This window comes from Athene noctua, chromosome 2, assembly GCF_965140245.1.
Source record: "Athene noctua chromosome 2, bAthNoc1.hap1.1, whole genome shotgun sequence".
Classification (NCBI taxonomy): domain Eukaryota; kingdom Metazoa; phylum Chordata; class Aves; order Strigiformes; family Strigidae; genus Athene; species Athene noctua.
The window spans coordinates 131,438,942-131,456,823 of record NC_134038.1 but is presented as its reverse complement, the minus strand read 5'-3'; the positions used below and the strand labels follow the sequence as shown (position 1 = coordinate 131,456,823).

The 17,882-nt window shown below is 38.0% G+C and overlaps 1 protein-coding gene across 2 annotated transcripts in view; it reads right to left on the bottom strand.

Annotated features, from left to right (window-relative positions):
- Positions 1–10,587: 10,587 nt before the first annotated feature.
- The window catches only part of UMAD1 (UBAP1-MVB12-associated (UMA) domain containing 1), an 82,911-nt gene continuing 75,616 nt past the window's right edge, over positions 10,588–17,882 (bottom strand). For both annotated transcript variants that reach the window (XM_074898016.1, XM_074898017.1), the window contains exon 4: positions 10,588–12,627. In XM_074898016.1, the coding sequence (XP_074754117.1) occupies positions 12,370–12,627 (258 nt within the window). In that variant the 3' untranslated portion in view covers positions 10,588–12,369. The remainder of the gene's footprint in view (positions 12,628–17,882) is intronic.

The following is a 17,882-nucleotide window of genomic DNA, read 5'->3' as shown; positions in this document are numbered from 1 at the left end:
AACCTCCTGTCTTCCACCAATGCAACCATCCTGTATGAATTTAAAACCCAGCTGTTCCATTACTCCCTGCTCCCACTGCATCCTCCCTCAGCAGGTTAAGAAACTGTGATTACACCGTGTCTGTCCTGAGCCAGCTTACAAATTCCCCTAGTAAGCAGCAGACTGATTTTAGGTAGGCTCTGCTGGCTTTCAAAGTGCTGAATGGAGTTGGTCCTAGCAGAATGTGAATGTTGGCCCAAGCGCCCCCCACCAAGGAGCGGCACCTCCACAGCGTGCAGAGATCACGCTGGTCCGCCTGAGGCACGGAGGGAGCCACGGTGTTGCTGTGGTGAGCCCAAGCATGCAGAACTTGTTTGCCCATGACATCAGGCTTAGTTCATCCTTCACTCCTAGCAACACCTGGAAACGTTTGTTTTCCAATGGTATATTATTTTGACTATGAACAGACCATACTGCAATGCTCTTTCTCAGATTGTTTTTCTTAAAACCTTCTGTTTGTTATAGCCAGCCTCTAAAGGTAGAACACATACCCCTCTGCTTGAAACAGAGAAGGAAGGCAAGGATTTAACCCTGAGGAACAAGACCCCCTTGTGAAAGCCATGAGACTGCTGCTGAATGTGGACTTTTGGAAGGGATGCTTTGGGATGCAGGATGCTGTGTCCTGCAGGCCTGGATCTCTGAGAGTCCAGATGGGGATCTGCTGAAATGCACCACAGCTCCTCTTCTACCCACACACATTCTTTCCAAACGAAGGCAACATGGGGAAAAAAATAGCAGACACCACAGCCTTGTCTTGATGTGCACCCAGGATATAATCTGGGTGTGTATCTGAGGCAAGAGGTCTTTCTGACCCCTGAATTGTATGTGTAATTACTAAAAACTGTGAAGTAGGAGTCCGTGTCCATGAGAAGCAGGGTTCAGATCCAGCAGAAGCTTGGAACAATCTGTCACAGGAGCGAAATTTTGTCTTTGTAAGAAAAAAAATCTCCTGGCTCCCAACCGATCTCCTTGCTTCCACTGAGATCAGTGATCAGTCTGTCTCCAGGAACAGCAGGTGAACCCAGCGAGGGGCTGCAGGCTCCAATCTAAGTCAGCGAGACAGGCAATTAGCTGAACGTGCTGACCTACAAAGCACAGCTCCGATGTCGGCTGCCTTTTAGGAACCCTGCGGTAACAGCCACTTTGCTGAGCTTCTAGAAATTCTCCAGATGCAGACTGTTCCCCCCAAAGCAGTAGAACTCTTATGCTTAGCTGTGCGGTCCTAATGCTCTTTTAGATTATAATTAAGTGGCTGAAATATTCTAGATTTTAAAAAACCCAATAACCCTAGGATAACATGCAGCCAGCTCTTGCTCCAAAATCCATCCCATTGCTTGAACTGCCACCCCACCTTGGCTATCAACAGCACCAGGGTTCAGCTGCCTCACCAGAATGATAGCTGAAACCATTATGAAAAAGTTAAGAAGACTGTCCTGGCGAATTTTTCAGATATTTGCTAAGATCAGAGAAAAGGTGAGACAGAGTTGCCCGAAAATGGAGATGAGATGCAATTTCAGGGTGTGCGCTGTTGACTGGAACACACAAGATGCAGACAGGCTCCTTGGCAGGCATTGCACACACAGGCAGCAGGTTTTTAAAAAAGCATGGAAGGCAGCCACATTTTAATAGACTTTCTCCCTGTCGTTTTTTTAATCTTACTTCAAAGAAGAGGTCACCACAATTTCTTTTTCCCAAGCCTCATTTTTAGAAATATTTAAATCACTTAGACTCAGAGAAAAGTAGGAAAATGTAAACTATAAAAAATGAGCTGGACGTGATCCCTTACCAAGAGGGATCACTGTTCTTGATCAGATTCTTCCACCACTTTCATTATGAAGATTTTCTCCACATTTGACACTTGTCCTTCTTTAAATGACAAGAAAAAGATAATAATGTGTTTTCTTTTGTGTTCATGAAATCAAGTGTTTTCACACTAAGTCAGTATTAACTTTTTAAAAAAGCTTTAAAACATACAACCAGATTTTGTAGTTAAGATGAGAAAACATTTTAAATTGGAAATGTGAATTTAATCCCCTCAATTAAATGTAAAATATTTAAATACTTAACCTGATTGCTGCCAACTGCAATTTCCTATAATAAGGAATTATGAGGATAGAGAGCAGTTCTTAAAGGCACATGGTTCACATGAAACCAGCAAACATTCCGGTCTAGAAACTGGAACTTCATCTATGTATATAGTCTGTTTGCCCCTTCCCACAAGTTACAATTGGGAAAATTTCAAGTACTATTTTTTATGGGGCATTAAAAAAAAAAATCTTTATATTTTCTTCATGTGGACTAGCTGGTAACTGAGTTATTAAAAGCAGATACAGCAAAATATGACATCTGAATTAGAGGACATAAAAAGATTCCTCTGGAGAAACTGGAGACCTATCTCACACAATGTGTCTCTTTTTGTGAATAATCATCTTTTATATCTATCTATACCTACATATATACACACACATAATATCTATCTACATTCTCTGTATATGTACCTGAGTTTATGACACATTTCTGTTAGTATTTTACATTAATTTTGCAATAACTTATAGGATAAATCCTATTCTCAGTTATGATGATGTAAATTATAATAACTTTGATGAAATCCAAGTTTGTGCCAAAATTTCTTTTTACCTTCAGAACTGCTTTTTTGTGTGTGTGCATAAAGTATTTCTATGCTAAGGACAAGATACAAGCTCCAAACAGCAACTGAGCTTCATGGAAGTTACGTGTAACACACAAGGCCATTTTCTCACACATTTGAAGAAAGCAGCAGATTGAAAAACCCTGTTTGCTGGCCTAACACTAAGCAGTATATTCTGAATTCCATCTCAATCCATTTTAGGAAGTGATCGTTATAAATGAACTTCCCCTTCATCTCTCTACTTTGAACTGCTCTTCACTTCATAACTGAAACGATATCTACAGAATGAAGTTTTATTTTTATCTTTTTCCTTAAATGCTGCATATTCTAATTTCCTCCTCCTCCCTTCATGACTGGCAACAGACCAGCTCTTTCATTATATCTGGAGCAAAGAAACAGCCCACCAAACCTTTCCTGACCACATTGTCAGGACTTAAACACTTTGAACTGATCAAAATACTTATTTAAAAGTAAATGAATTCCCATTTGTAATACAGCCTTCCACTGCTAACAACAGGTCTGATCTCTGCAGAAATAATTCATCGGGAGAAAGTTAAAACAAAAATGCTGAGATAGATAAATCTGTCCCATTTCCAGGCACTTTGCTGGAGCTATCTCTGGCAGCAGCAGTCATGTCTGGCTCCCTGCTTAGATGGCCAAAGGAAGAGAGGACAAGCCAGACGGTGATTCTCATCTTAACATTGGCTGAAGAGCTCGTCTTTCCCTCTTCTCCTGCAAGCAGATGGAAACTAGGATGTCCAGGATTGTACTTGAGCACATCAGTACGGAGGAAGCAGAGAAGAGAGATTTGATTCTGAGAAATTCCCCACTTGGACCTTCTGGTCTGGCCTGAGCCAGCATACCATCAAGCAGTTATGAAATGCACCTACAAGTCCGGGTTGGATGTATCTGGGACAAAAGGTTCAAGGGAGGAAATTCTCACATAAGAAATGTCCCTCTTCTCTGTTTAACCCAAATTTCATCATAACAATGTAATAGACACTGTAGAAGAGGCTTTGTCTAGGCCAGAGGAGTTTAAGATCAATAGATATACACAGTGGGAATAGGTAAACAGAGTAAGCCATGTGTTGCCGAGTTACCATGGTCTCAAAAACATTTCTGTCAACTATCACAAAGTAGACCCTCAGTATTTTTAAAAATAAGAGCAAAGTGCCAAGCTGCCACCTCTCTTTTTTCTCTTTTTTTTTTTCCCCCCCCCCGATGAAAAGCAAAGGATATTCTAATTTCTGATGTCATAAATTCTCCATGTTAAATCCCATTATGGGGATGCCTTTCTCTTGTCTTCTAATGCTCTGGCAATGCCTACACTGATCCACTTTGCTGAGATGGTTTTGCACTGATTACCTGTTCGGATACCAGTTTTGGAATAAGTCCTAAAAGAGAGTGGACTGTTCTCTAAGAGACTGACAAATTACTGGGTCATGATTTCCAGACTGAAGTGATCTATCAGAAGCGAATGGTGTTCCAAAGCAGAACTTTTTCAGCATCATCTTCATAGTTTGCTTTTTTGGGGAAGCAGAATATTAGTTTGTATACGAGCCAAAATAACTCTTTGAAGCAAGATGAGGCAGTAGGTGCCAGAAAGGCCTTGTTCAGTTAATTGCAATTTTTCTAAACCCACAATATTTGCAAATTTCCAATTAAGATTTTATCCTTCACTTGAATTACCTCATCTGTTTAAGAAGGGTGTACTGTTTGGCTTTTATTCTTCCTAATAATTACTTTTATTTTGGAGAAAATCTTTGTACAGCTAGGTTGGTGTTGCAGTGGACTCACTAGAAACAACTTTCCTACTCTGTGCCATGAAGACAAGGATATACAAATCCATATAATACCAAAAAGTGATTCTTTTTACTCATGGTGCACACATTACTATAAATAGCCAGAAACTTCCATTGCTACAGGAAATCTTCACAGAGCAAGTCTTATCTGACTTTTTTTTAATGTCTGTGGTGAACATATCAGTCTTCGTATGACTTCCTCCTCTAGGAGGTAGCCTTTAGCATCTTGGCCTAAATCTCCCTTTTTGGTCTAAGCAGGGTGAAATGGCTCAGGCAATCTGCTAAGACTGACAGATCACCAGAAGATGATCTTGCTAAATTCAAAGATTTTAAAGGTATGTTGTTTTCCAAGAAGACAGAGTGGGACTTCAACACCACCTTGCATGCTTAGAGGAATTGTGTCAGGTGTCTGTCATTGCGTGGCTAGTCATGTAGGAGATAGGAATGGAAGTCGGTCAAGTCAGCATTGCTTTTACACACAGGGTATCAATGTGTGACATCCTTTTCTTGATGGATTACCACACTTGAGATGCCTATCTACCAGTATATGCCCCATCACAGAAACAAACCATCTGTCCAGACCCAGCTGGATGGAGTAGAGTATCCCCCAGGAGGCATCGGACTGATGTTTCTAAAATAGGGTGCAACTTTCTTCTGAAGGAGAGACAGCCATTGTAGGTGGTCATGAAGAGGGTTGGTTTGAGAAGACTTAGAGGTCTTAACATGAAGGTGAACAGTTTTGGACAGAACTTATCATCCTGGAAAATGGCTTCATTCCTAGAGATTCAGATTTGTACAAATAAATAGCTAGAACAACAGTCTGCCATACAATTTTTTTTTATGGAAATAACTGCAACATGAATAATCTTGCTAGGTAGCCTCTAAGCAAACAAAAATACATCAGTCATCTTTCCTCATTCACTCTATTTTTTTACAGCTGTCATAAGATTTAAAATTTGTCTTCAATTTAGTTTATGATATTAAGATTCAAGATGAATCTTAATACTGATTTCTACTGTGAACCATCTGAGAGATCTACAGCAAAACACTGCATTTCCATTTCTTAATCAAGAGCCTCTTATTTGATGCCATTTAAAAACCTGATGGCAAGTTCTAGCTTTGAAGCAGTTATTTTGTCATTGAGTGGATGCATATACTGCACACTACATGCAGAAACACATAAAAAGGAAGTAATTTAAAATCCCCCTATTTTAATCCAATATCAATTGCCAATATACCTTCCTACTTTTCCTGCCCCCAAGACATGAGTTAAATTACAACTTGAGTTGAACTACATCAAAAGATGTAGAGAGTATGTTAACCCTGTGTCTCCAGTTTTAGCTATAATTATACTAAGATTGATATGTAATATCTGCAGGTACTTTAATACTACTTGAAATAAAATTTGGCAGTCCTTTCTGGGATAAATTTAATGCATGTGTTCTATTCCACCCAGTCAAGTAGAGGGAGAAGTGTAAATGTGTTTTATCTGAGAGACAACTGAAGGAGAAATAGCCAAACTACAAAAGACATAAAAGTCAAATAACAACAAAAGACCCTCTGAATCAATTGGTAAGATAAATATTAAGTCTGTGACAAAAGCCCTATCTAAACATAAAATAGACAAAATCAGAGTTACCAGAATCTAAAAATGTCTTTAAGAGCAGAATAAGCCAAGCAGATGCACCAGTAGTTTCTAAAAACAGCTGAAAAAGGAAATTACAGTACAGTTTCCAAAACAAAACACATTGCTTAATTTTCTTAAGTCAAACAGAGAAATAGCAGATCTCTTCATAAAAAGGGTGACACAGTGATCAGACTAATGTCCCAGTCTTTTTCAGTTCTAATAAGAATCAGTTGCTTTAAATAAGTAATTCCCTTCTCACTGTGATGGTCCATTTCCCTGAGTCTTTATTTTCTGAGCCCATCTGCTTCAGACTTCTTTTCCAGTGAGCTTTAGGTGGATGCCCAAAGCTGACCTCCCAGAACAGTTACATGAATTGGATGTGAGTGGCTACTCTAACCATAATGCTGATATCCACAAACAGTTGGATAAGGGATGTTTATAATTGAGGCTCATCTTTTTTTTGTTTGCTTGTGAGCAGTTTCTTTTATGTTCTGTTATTGAAGTACATGTGTTGACTGACTTAAGAGAACAGCCTTGTAAATGAGATCTTTGATCTCAAGAGTTTATTTTATCTTTGCAGCAAGGAAAAGTGAATTGAATTGGCTGGCAGAACTAAGCCCTCTCTTGTCTCTCTGTTCTACAGCTGCTGCATCCTTCTGGGGTCATCATAACTTCCACTTTCACCACTAGATACTCTCGTTTGCCACAGCATGAAAAAAGACTTCTCCAACATCTCATGACCAGCAGTACAGCGCTGAAAGCTTTACAACTCCTGGTTTATTACCATGCAGCATGCTCAGACTGTTCTGCTTCTGTAGAAGGGATATATTTGACAAACCACTGAGCTGTGATACAGCAAAACCCTTTGAGCTACCCTGATACCTCATCAGAAAGCAAAATTTAACAGAATATTCACCTTTTTTGGAGTAAAATACAGTCTAGAAAAACTACTTCATGGCAGGCTGCAGACTAAAAGGAAGTATGTGCTCTGAGATGTTGAAAGAAGTATATGATCCATTATTACTCTCACATTATTTATGTTAATGCACAGAGGCATTAGCATTAGGGACTGTTGTGCTATCTACTACATGTACACAAAAAAAGACTATGGGCCATAATCACTTCCTGATTCAGATCACCAATATGATAGTGTCATCGTATTCTTATCACCTGCACGTCATTTAGTTTCCATAGATTCATTACAGCCAGTGTTAGTTACTACAGAAATAATGTTCAATGAAAACTGCTTTACATGTCCTTTCCCCCTCCCATCCCTTAGTCTGATGTCATTTTACTATGTATTTGTCCCTCTATACTACTAAAAGAATTAACAAACACATGAGAACCTTGCCATTTCATAGTAGGTAAATATCTGTAAAATACTAGTAATTTCTAATGCCTCAAAGTAATTGCATGTAGAATAGCCAGGCTTAGTCAAGATCTACTGCACTCGTCATAAAGGTTGTAAAGCTTTCCATTAATATGTTTCAGAAAATAAAGTTTAACGCATTATTTTTCCGGTGTTCTACTAAATGCTTAAAACAATTTATACATGCAGGAAAAAAAAATTCTCTGCACAGAGTTGTCTTACGAGGGACTTGCATCCACAGAGGTCAAAGTAGCGCTTTGGATCTTACTGCTTTTTAGATCATTCAGCTGGCCTGGCAGCATGTGCAGAATTAAAACAGTCTGACTCATTAGCATCATATAGTGCAAAGGAAAACTTCACATACCTCTACACAGAACCTAAAATGTGTGCTCCAGAACTAAACAGACAGTGAGATGCCATGCCTAGAAGATTAAGTTTACTTCTTACATTACTAGCATCTGAAAATTATGAAATTCTGAATTGACAAAAATCTAAGTTTCTTTCTATGGGCAGTAATGCTTCCAAGCAAACTGACTGTCAGTACAATGGGAACAAGGTACTGACTTTTCTTCCCTTCTAGTAAGCATGAATACTTACATTTCTTCTTTTGGATGGCTGTGATTCAGACAGAAGGAAGGCTAAGAAAGTGTCTATGGGAACAGATCCCTTTGGCAGAAGGAAGCCCAGATGTCTTTTCAGAAAACAGTCTCATCGCTGTGAATGATGTTGAAAAGAGGTAGTTCTCTAGGAGACTCAAAGGATGTAAATATCTAACTGGTAAAGACAGAACACAGTCTCAATGGAGGATACAGGGAGATCAATAATTTGCTTTAGTTTATGGAATTTGACACATTGATGGGAAGAAATGAGGCCTAACATACCGCCTTCTAAATTTGTGAGCTCATTACAGAATGCCAAACTTAATGCTGATGAAGAGCTGCAGCACAGCAGGTGGGCTAAACAAACCCAGCTTGCCTTACTAAACCTTCTTCCTACAGCACCAAACAGGAGCCTACCTTTGGAATGTAAGGAGGATTGTCTGCCTCTCTGTTGCTATAACAGACACTCTCCAGCTTGGAAAGGATGGTTAATCTGAAATTGCCCTGTCATCAGTAGAAGAGTTGCAGTTACCTAAGAAGGGAAGGACTTACCCCTAGAGTTGCACTTCTGGTTCCTCTCCATGCTCACTAGGCTTAGGCTAAGCAGAGAAAACCCAAAGCAAGATGAATTGTCATGTCATAACAAAAGGGTGGTTGTGGGGAGGAGAGGAGAGCGGTTTCTCAAGCACAAGTTTCATGCTATTGTTCAGAACAACCCACTTGTCTTGCCCAGGAGGCTGCTTTAGTGCTTCTGTGAACATAACAGGTTCTCCAGCTAAAAATGCAATAAACTGTGTGTTATTTTGAGATACTGTAATTCCTGTGGTGAATATGCTCTCTGCTTTTTTCCTTTATTTGCTCTAAGGTCAAAACCTCTCATCTGTGACCACACAAGTGTACATTTGCCAGCTGCAGTACTGTAATATCAGGGTTTGGATCATACTTTACAGAAAACATCAGAAACTGAATCTGTAACCACCTCCTTGACTGACCTGCTAGACACGGCATTGTCTGGTTCCACTTCTGAGTTTGTCACCAGGGAGTTGTCTGTAGGGACCAGTTCCCAATCAGTCTTCTGTCGAGCTGCTCTGGATGCAATTATTCTTTGATTTACCTTTGAACATGTGGGCTTTGCTCCCCTTTTTCTATGTTTAAAATTAGACTTTTCCAGAGCCTGTATTTACAACTTTTCCAGAGGAAATAAGAAGTGTCTTGTTATGTTTGATTTATTAGAAAGTTCCATAAGGAAGCTATCACACAATGCAGAGTACATCTCTTGCAGGGAAAATGTAGAGAACTGCAAATGAAACTCAAAATCTCCCATGAACTAAAGTAACTCCAAATAAACCCATTTAATAAATAAGTGCAGGCCTAGTAATATGTCCACTAATGGCCGTGACAAAGATCCCATTTACAACACATCACTAGCCCAGGATCACACCTTGATCTTTCCTTATTAGTTCTGGAGTTGTCAATCTGTCTTAATTCTGACATTAATGACATCAGCTACGAAATATCTTTCAGTTCTGTCTAAACAATTTACATATATATGCACAACACAAAGCAAACAGTTCTATTCAAGTTCTCATTATTATATACAGAATATACAGAAAGCAGAGCCAGGGCAATTTACTATGTTATTATCATTATTGATTATCTTTTAATAGTTTTAAATTTTTTTAAAATTAACTATATACCTTCATTGGTGGTCAAATGTTTGAATGACAATATATAGAACCACCCAGTATTTGTTGACAGTGACAAATACACACATATTCACATATATTCTATGCAATAATCACTTAGTGTATGATGTTAAACATACCTTACACAAGCAATTAACATTTTTTTAATGAACTAAGAGTCTTTGAAATCTTTTATTTTCTGAAGATTTTGTGCCATCTTCATGTTATTAGTGGGCAAATAGTAATAGCTATAAATCTTACTAATTTATAACAGTTTAGGTTTATTTTTTTCTTATCCCAGGGGGAAAAAATTCAACTTTTCTAGCTGGATACCACTAGGCTTCAATCCACATTTTATGGACAATCTCAAGCAAGGGAGAGGCTTGAGCCCCAGCCCTTGCTAAAGAGAGGGCAGTCAAGGGACACATTCCCAGTACACTTGTCCATTACTAGTACTCTTGCTAGGTGTAAATTTTACCCTTTATGGAACATGATTAAGGATGAAAGCCAAATGGACTGTCCACATTTTTCATCACGGGTGAATACAACTTCCTCTCTACTCTCCTTTGCCTCTCCTTTTCTTTTGAAAGGATGCTTTTTTTTTGAGTGTAACGAAGCTGTAACATTCTGACAAAATGTAATTATTTTAGATATATGATCTAACTTTAAGCAAAAAATGAATGCAAAAAATTATATGCAACGTCAGCTAGCAAAGAAAGAACGAATATTTTGAGTTTGTTCAGTTTTCAACAGTGTTTTGCAGTTCTGCTTCTAGACCAGCTGAGCTGCAGAAACATTTCAGATTCAAAATGGACAACTTGAACGGAAACATCCTATTTACAGAATGATTAATTTGTTAACAATTAAATATAAAACAATAATGAAAATCAAATTTAGTCCTTCAGGTATGTGTTAACTAGACAACTCAGCAAACAAACCAGTTCTAAACAACTTGGTAAAATTAATTCTTCCTTCTAAGAGGTCTGAGTACTTCCTAGCTCACAGCCAGACTATCCTCAGAGCAGTGTCATGGATGCCACCTAAATCACTGCAAGTCACCAACATAGCACACACAATAATACATCAGATGAAAGTGTGACACACTTGATTTGAAGGACTCTGATTTTTAAATGACACTGAAACGATTTCCAAATTGAATTACCAAGTTCAAGCTCCCACGAAGTCTGAATGGTCACATGTATAGTAAACAATACAGACGAAGCTGAGTAATAACTCTCGTGCATAAAAAATAACTCGCTATTATTTAGCATTTTTTTTTTTATTGGTGTGCAGCACAGATACTTTCCCTGAAACAGTAACTTCAAAACATTTATGAACATAGCTGTCAAAAATATTAAATACATACAATTTTAAAAATCTAAAACATGAAGAACAACCTAAGACATATTCACAATGTAACTTCTCCACCATTTACAGTATTTATCTCAAATACTGTAAGAGGATGCAAGTCTGGAAATATATGTATTTTAAGCTATCACAGAGCATAGAAAATATATGAAAATATCCACTAACATTTGGCACAATATAAATATTCTACCCCAAGAGAGAAAACAAGTGTAGTCTTTTGTGTCACACAGATCATTATTCATCACAAATCGTGATGTTACATCAGAGAGCTGTTGTTCATGCAACAGCAGCTCTGGTTTTAGTTGAGGAAAACATGCCCAAATCTTGTGAGTGAGGGACACAGTGGTCTGTGAGAATGCATGTTTAGGTACTTAGCCATTTAATTTAGCTGGATAAGAAACAATGTAATGTTTTCCTGTTGTTAAACATTGCCATCTGTATCTCTGGCACACAAATTAAAAAAAGAAGGGTGTGACCATTAAAAGTACATGTCCTGATATTTCCTTCTTCAGGGGGCAAAGAGGTTAAAATGGAAAAGCTGATCTGTGTATAAATCAGGAACACATGTGGTAATGAGAACAAACAGCAGCCAACAGGCAGGCGGGGAGGACTTCTCCAGGCACAAAAAGACATGGTCAAAAATACCATCTACTGGAAAGGGAGAGGAGCAACTGATTGTCAGTTTGAAATCGGTAAGTTTAACCAATTTTATTAAGTCTTCATAATTATTTAAGTATCCTAATTAACTCCGAGTTTTAGAACTTGGTTTAACTGAAAAGCTGTCTGTCCAGTAGTACAAAGCTGCTTTGCTTTAGTGCTAATACTGGTTTTTATCTGTAGAAAATCAGAGGTGATCTAACATGTGTAACAGTATCTATGTGTTTAGTATCTGAGTGAAATAACAGTGCAGACGTGCGTAGACTTCACCTTAAAGTTATGAAATGTTTGTGTCTGTAGCCTACCTAAGGGAAGTAGATTACCAACAGCCAGTCTCATACTCTAGCTGAAACAGTTTTGCTTGATTTCTTTGGAGATAAACAGGTTATTTAACATAGCAAGTAACAGTTCACTTAAAGCTAACAAATAGAACACAGTTGTGAATAATAATTCTTTTGATGCAATGCATCTGATATACCAGTGGCAGGCCCCCAAAATATTAAGTCAGTTAAAATAAGTCTTTATCTTCACCTTAAGACTTGTTCCTTGACGCAGACAGAAAACATAAAGAAAACATTATGGATCACAAAGCACTGAATTTTCAAGTGTAAAGTCATACCAAAACCTTGATAAATTATCATTGATGTCGTAGGTGAGCAATCGGTCAGGAACATCATTATGGGTGCCCTGTACTGCCAACACATGTGGTGCTAGGGCAAAGGGTACGTCACTCAGAAGATCTGACATGAAAGGGCTGCTTTCCAAATTTTGACTCCTTTCATTTCCCACCTCTCCACTTGATACAGTCAACTGCGATCGGTGCCCTGTATTTATCTAAAGAGAAGAACAGAAATTTAGATACTACAAATCAGGCAGCTAAGGCTTTGTACTTAGAACCATCATGACCTACTAATAAATAAAAACAAAAACCAATAAATAAAATCAGTTTCAGAGTTTGGATCAGGTAGATCTAAAATAGCAATTCTTAATACATGTTGACATAATTCTTTAGATCAGGCTGACTTGAAATAAGGGTAAAACAACAACAGATTTTTTTTTAATGATTAGTGGGATTTCTCCACCTACTGTTACTCTGCATTTATGAAACCTGTAAGGCTGGTGGGACTTTCTGTCATTATGCCCAGTCATGTTGAGAGGAAATTACTTCATATAACTCCTTGCATAAACTGATGAAGCTCCATTTTTTGTTCCCCCTGTGCCTTTTCAGAAGTTGTCCAACAAAGGCATGATTTTGATAATTAAAAACCACCCTATTCCAGTTATTTCAAAGTATTAATGATGTTGCTTTCCAATTTGAAACAGAATTGCATGACTGGCTGGTGAGGTCTATTATATATGGCAACATATGCATTGCCAAATATGTGCTTTATAGAAAACCACTGTTAACAAAACTTAAAAAACCCTGAAGAACACCAATGAAAAAACCAGCAATGAAATACCCCCACCCCACCCCACCCCACCCCACCATACAGATCAAGTCAATAGAATTTACAGACAATGCCAGCAGATTGGATGCTAGACCCAACAGACTTGCAAGCTTTAATACTGGCTTACCAATATCACCTTATTGTCTATCCTAAAATATCTACTGTTTTGAAAACAAAGAAAATACTATTTACTCTGCCTCTAGAAATCAAATCTTACTTGTTTTACTATTTATAGCAATAAAATGTTATGCAAACTGACAGCTCTCATATCATCTCTAAGAGTAAGATCTTTGTTATATGGATTTTTGTTTTTTATAAGCACACATACAGAAATATTCAGTAATTTGTTCTAAAGTGCTTAACAAGTCATGTCAGAGCCAAGAACATTAGACATGAATTTCTGATTACAGTCCTGACTTCTTCATTCCAACCTTCCATACTCAGCACACAGAAAAGTCCAAAGTTTACACTCTGATTAGGGAGGGGAGAGCACTGAAAACTCTAAACCCTAATTTGGTGTTCAGCTGATCGTAAGAGTTAAATGGATCTAGTTGTATGGAGGTTGCGTTCATCCTAAATGATTCCATGATTTTTAGGGGAGCTCTGCTGCTCAAGATCTGACCTGTGCTGGAGTTGAATGTTACAGAGAGAATCTTAGGTTGTGGCTGTTTGTCAGAAGGACAGTTTGGGCAGTGGGATGGTGGTGGGGTTGTTTGTTTCCCAGCCTAGGAGTATGTAACACAGCTAAGCATTTAGCCAGGTGAAAGGCACTCCAACTCCTTCTCAAAGGAAGGACTTGAACACAACCCAAGCACTAGTCATTCCTTACACAACCCAACATTTCATCTAGTAGGACAGATAAACACTAAAACCTTCTATTAAACTGTCAACAATGAAATAGATAATCTTGCCAATCTAAGTCAGTTCAGAGTCAGTACTTGTCTTAGGTGAGGAGGAAGCTCGCTCCTCCATCAGCTACTGGGACAGAAGGTGGTCATTGTGCTGCACGTTCTGAAATGGACCTTTATTTGGAAGCTTTTGTTTACACTCACAATTACTAGAAACCTAAAGGTTAGGATAAACTTCCCAACTTTAAACAACTCTTAAACTTCCCCCTCTGCATAATGTCAGCAAGGTTCTTAATAGGCTATAGATTCTGATACTATTGGATAGTCAAAATAGCATCATAAATAAAGCCCAAAATGGCTGGGCCAACATAATAGATATGTCAGGAACAAAGGAAAGTGTCAGGTCAGTATAACAAATGCCATAATCTCACCCTGGATCCAATGGTCTTTGGGTCCCAGTCTACCCAACCCCCTCAATGAGAAGGTCTTGGGTCCAATATGAAAAGATCAGTTTACAATATAAATAAGAAAAAGACTCACACATAAACCGCTACTGTCTCCCCTGAAAATAGCTATTTTTCACTATCTTAAAACATCCACATTCACTTTTTCATTTACAGAAAGTCACATTTTATGTTACTATTATTGGACTGACATCCCAACAAATTATGCAATTGGGAAAAATAGAAAATCTGGGGAGGACAGTTCTTTAATGCAGCATGCAAAACCCAAACTTGGTAGACAAATGCTGGCCAAAGTTAACCTGGAAAGTTAACTGAAGATAGGCTGCTGGAAAACTCTGTCATGTTTGCAGTTTAAATCCTTGAATATTGTGGAGCCCATCCCTTTATCTAGTATGCAGTGTGTCATATGCACTATGGCATGTATGACATTATCTATTAGGTAACTACATACAAAGAAAAAACTTCCTGTCCTGAACAATTCAGGTTGCAAGAAGTAATTTTTCAATTTCAGAGCAGTCATTACAGGGAATCATATTGCCCTTTGCTATGCAGAATTTTCTGAGCACTCTTGAAGAGATATTTAGATATTGGCCTCATGTGAAAGATCAGATCAAGCTAGACATATTTTTATGCTTCCAAACCATGAAGACATCCTTTAAATGGGCTAAGACATATTTCACTCATATGCTGGAGAATCCACATCAGTGAAAAGACCTAGATGAGGCCAACCTGACCACCAGGCTTTTACAGGCACTGTGGTAATGTAATGAAGGACTGGACACTCTAGTAGAGAACAACAATCACCCATCAGTGCTGAGATCACCCAAGTTGGTTACAATGCAAACACCAGCACACAGCTATGTGATGCAATTGAAGTCAAGGTTATGAAATGGCTTATGTCTTCACGCATCCACTCTTCAAGCATATATAGAACTGCAAGTCCTAGAGAATTTGATATCCCGGATTAGTGACACTGGTTTCTACTTAAATGCCTAACTTATTTATCCAGAATACAATCAGAGCATATTCTCTGGACATTAGCTAAACAAAGCACTGCCAAATGCTATGACACAATCCTGCTATGAGAAATATTAATTGAATGCACTTAAAAGATCACCAAACAATTTACATTTCACCAAACACCAGGGAGTCAAAAAATCAGTTAAGATCACAGAAGGCATGGTAATCAGATTTAATTCAAATATGCAAGGTATTTTCTTCATTCTTTGTTTGCAATCCAAATGAACAGGGTTAAAAGAAACAGTATGTAAACATACATGGTAGCTGGCCACCAGACACTAATTGTGCTCTGACAGCAAGGGTGTTACGTGTTATTTCAAAACTGACAAAGTATAAAATTATCCTCTAAATTCTTCCTTTTTGCTCCTTTTTTTTTAAAAAAATGTTTCTCAGCTGCCTTTAAAAACATCTAATTTGCTGCATCTCTGTGTGCTAACCCTAAAGTCTGCCAAGAGTCTCGTAAGGAAGAAAAAATGCATAGTTTACAATGTACTTAGAAGCTGGATTTACAGTGCTCTGAGGAGAATCAAAGATCAGTGCTAGCATTATTATCATCCAAACTATTGAACAAGGTTTTCTAATAAAAAGTTGTTCATTTAAAGAAATTTGTACTTTCTGTTTAAAAAAGGGTGGGTTTTTTTTCTAGAAGCAGACTCATTTTCCTTAAAGAGACAGCCCTGAGAAGCAAACAGTACATTCAGTCTTCCAGAATATTTAGTAAATATCCAGCAATATCATAATTATGACAGAGATCTACACCACTACTGGTGATATAGAAATACTGTATTTCAGACTGTATCATGATGTATCTCAGAATTTATTTAGCATTATGCAGTTATTTCTAACATATCCAGAAACAGAAATTGTCTTAGGGGATTTTCTTCCAATTGTGTTTCAGTTGATGCTTTTTAGGGTATTCACTGGGTCTTTTTAGAAAATTCGTAGGAATTCTACAACTCCATCGATGACGATTCACTTTTCAAATAAGAATAGTAATGGCAAAGAGGAACAGAGGGGAAAAGGAAAATTATTCACAAGGCACTCTGAATGTTTAGCACTTCGTATTCAAAAATTTAAGCTAGGACAAAAGGATCAGTAAAACCTTGCTGGAATGGGGAAAAGTGTAAATGACACGATAGTTTTTAAATGTCACAAAAAACCCAACCCAAAACATCAACAACAACACAACCCCACACCCAACACACCAATAAGTATATAATCTATACCCTCACAGAACTGTAAGAAGGGAAGAAACCCACCAAGACAAGCACAATACAGATGCCCCTGAGATGGTTCAGAAAAACTCACTGAATCAGAAGAGTTGCTATTATTTTGAGGCTCACTCAAAAGTTTAGTCAGAATCCCCTCCGAGGACTCAAGAAAAAAGTTATTTCTACCTGGGGGAACAAAAGTAGATAGAAGTAGCGCTGGAGACCTTGCAGTAGCTTGTTGCTGTATCCAAATGGCTTCTGGTCGCATTCTTTGTTTCTTAACAGAAATGCAGTGAATGGGATTGTAATACTCGCCTAAGACTGGTGTCAGTCATTGCAATAGGGCAGATTTCCATGCTGAAAGCTTTGGGCTAAGACCGAGTCCTTGGAGAAGCTTTTAAAAGCAAGAATGGCTGTCAGTGGAAATCAGCCTTCTCATTTGCTTTGGGCTCTTGTTTCCTAGTTTTTTATGACTCTCATTCTGTAATACAGCAGTGATTTGTCTTTCTTAAAGAGCTCCTGCCACCTGTACAATTTTGTGTGTTTAGTAGGCAGCATGGTTTTTTTCCATTTATCAATATTGCTGTTCAGAACCAGATTTTAAAATAAGCATTTAGGAATATCTGTAGTGATTTGCGACATACGTTTTAGATACTTTTCTTTTTAATTTTCCTCTTTAAAGCATGCTTTTCAGCTGTTTCTTAGACTTGAACAGAATCAAGGTCAGGTTAATCTTGCTGAAATCTTAAAGAAAAAATTTCTAAAGAAACAGTGAAAAGGACCTCGGATGTTGTACATTTTTTCATTATTATAGCAAGCTTCCCACAAAGTATCCTGGCCTGCAAAGAACAGTAGGGGAATCTTTGCTAAACCACACTTTCAGAATCAATAATGATGTACATTTGTACATCCTTACCGTCATTAAAGCAATTAGAAAAGTGTAAAGAACTAGCTTTTTCTCTAACATAGGAACAATTTGATATTTTAAATACAGAATGAACTTTCTGTAATTAGTACATGCTCCTTGCCCTCTCAAACAGCTAAAACTGTTGATCTCTGCAGAGGGGAAGAATTGGGAGGTTGCCTTTTGAACTCTGG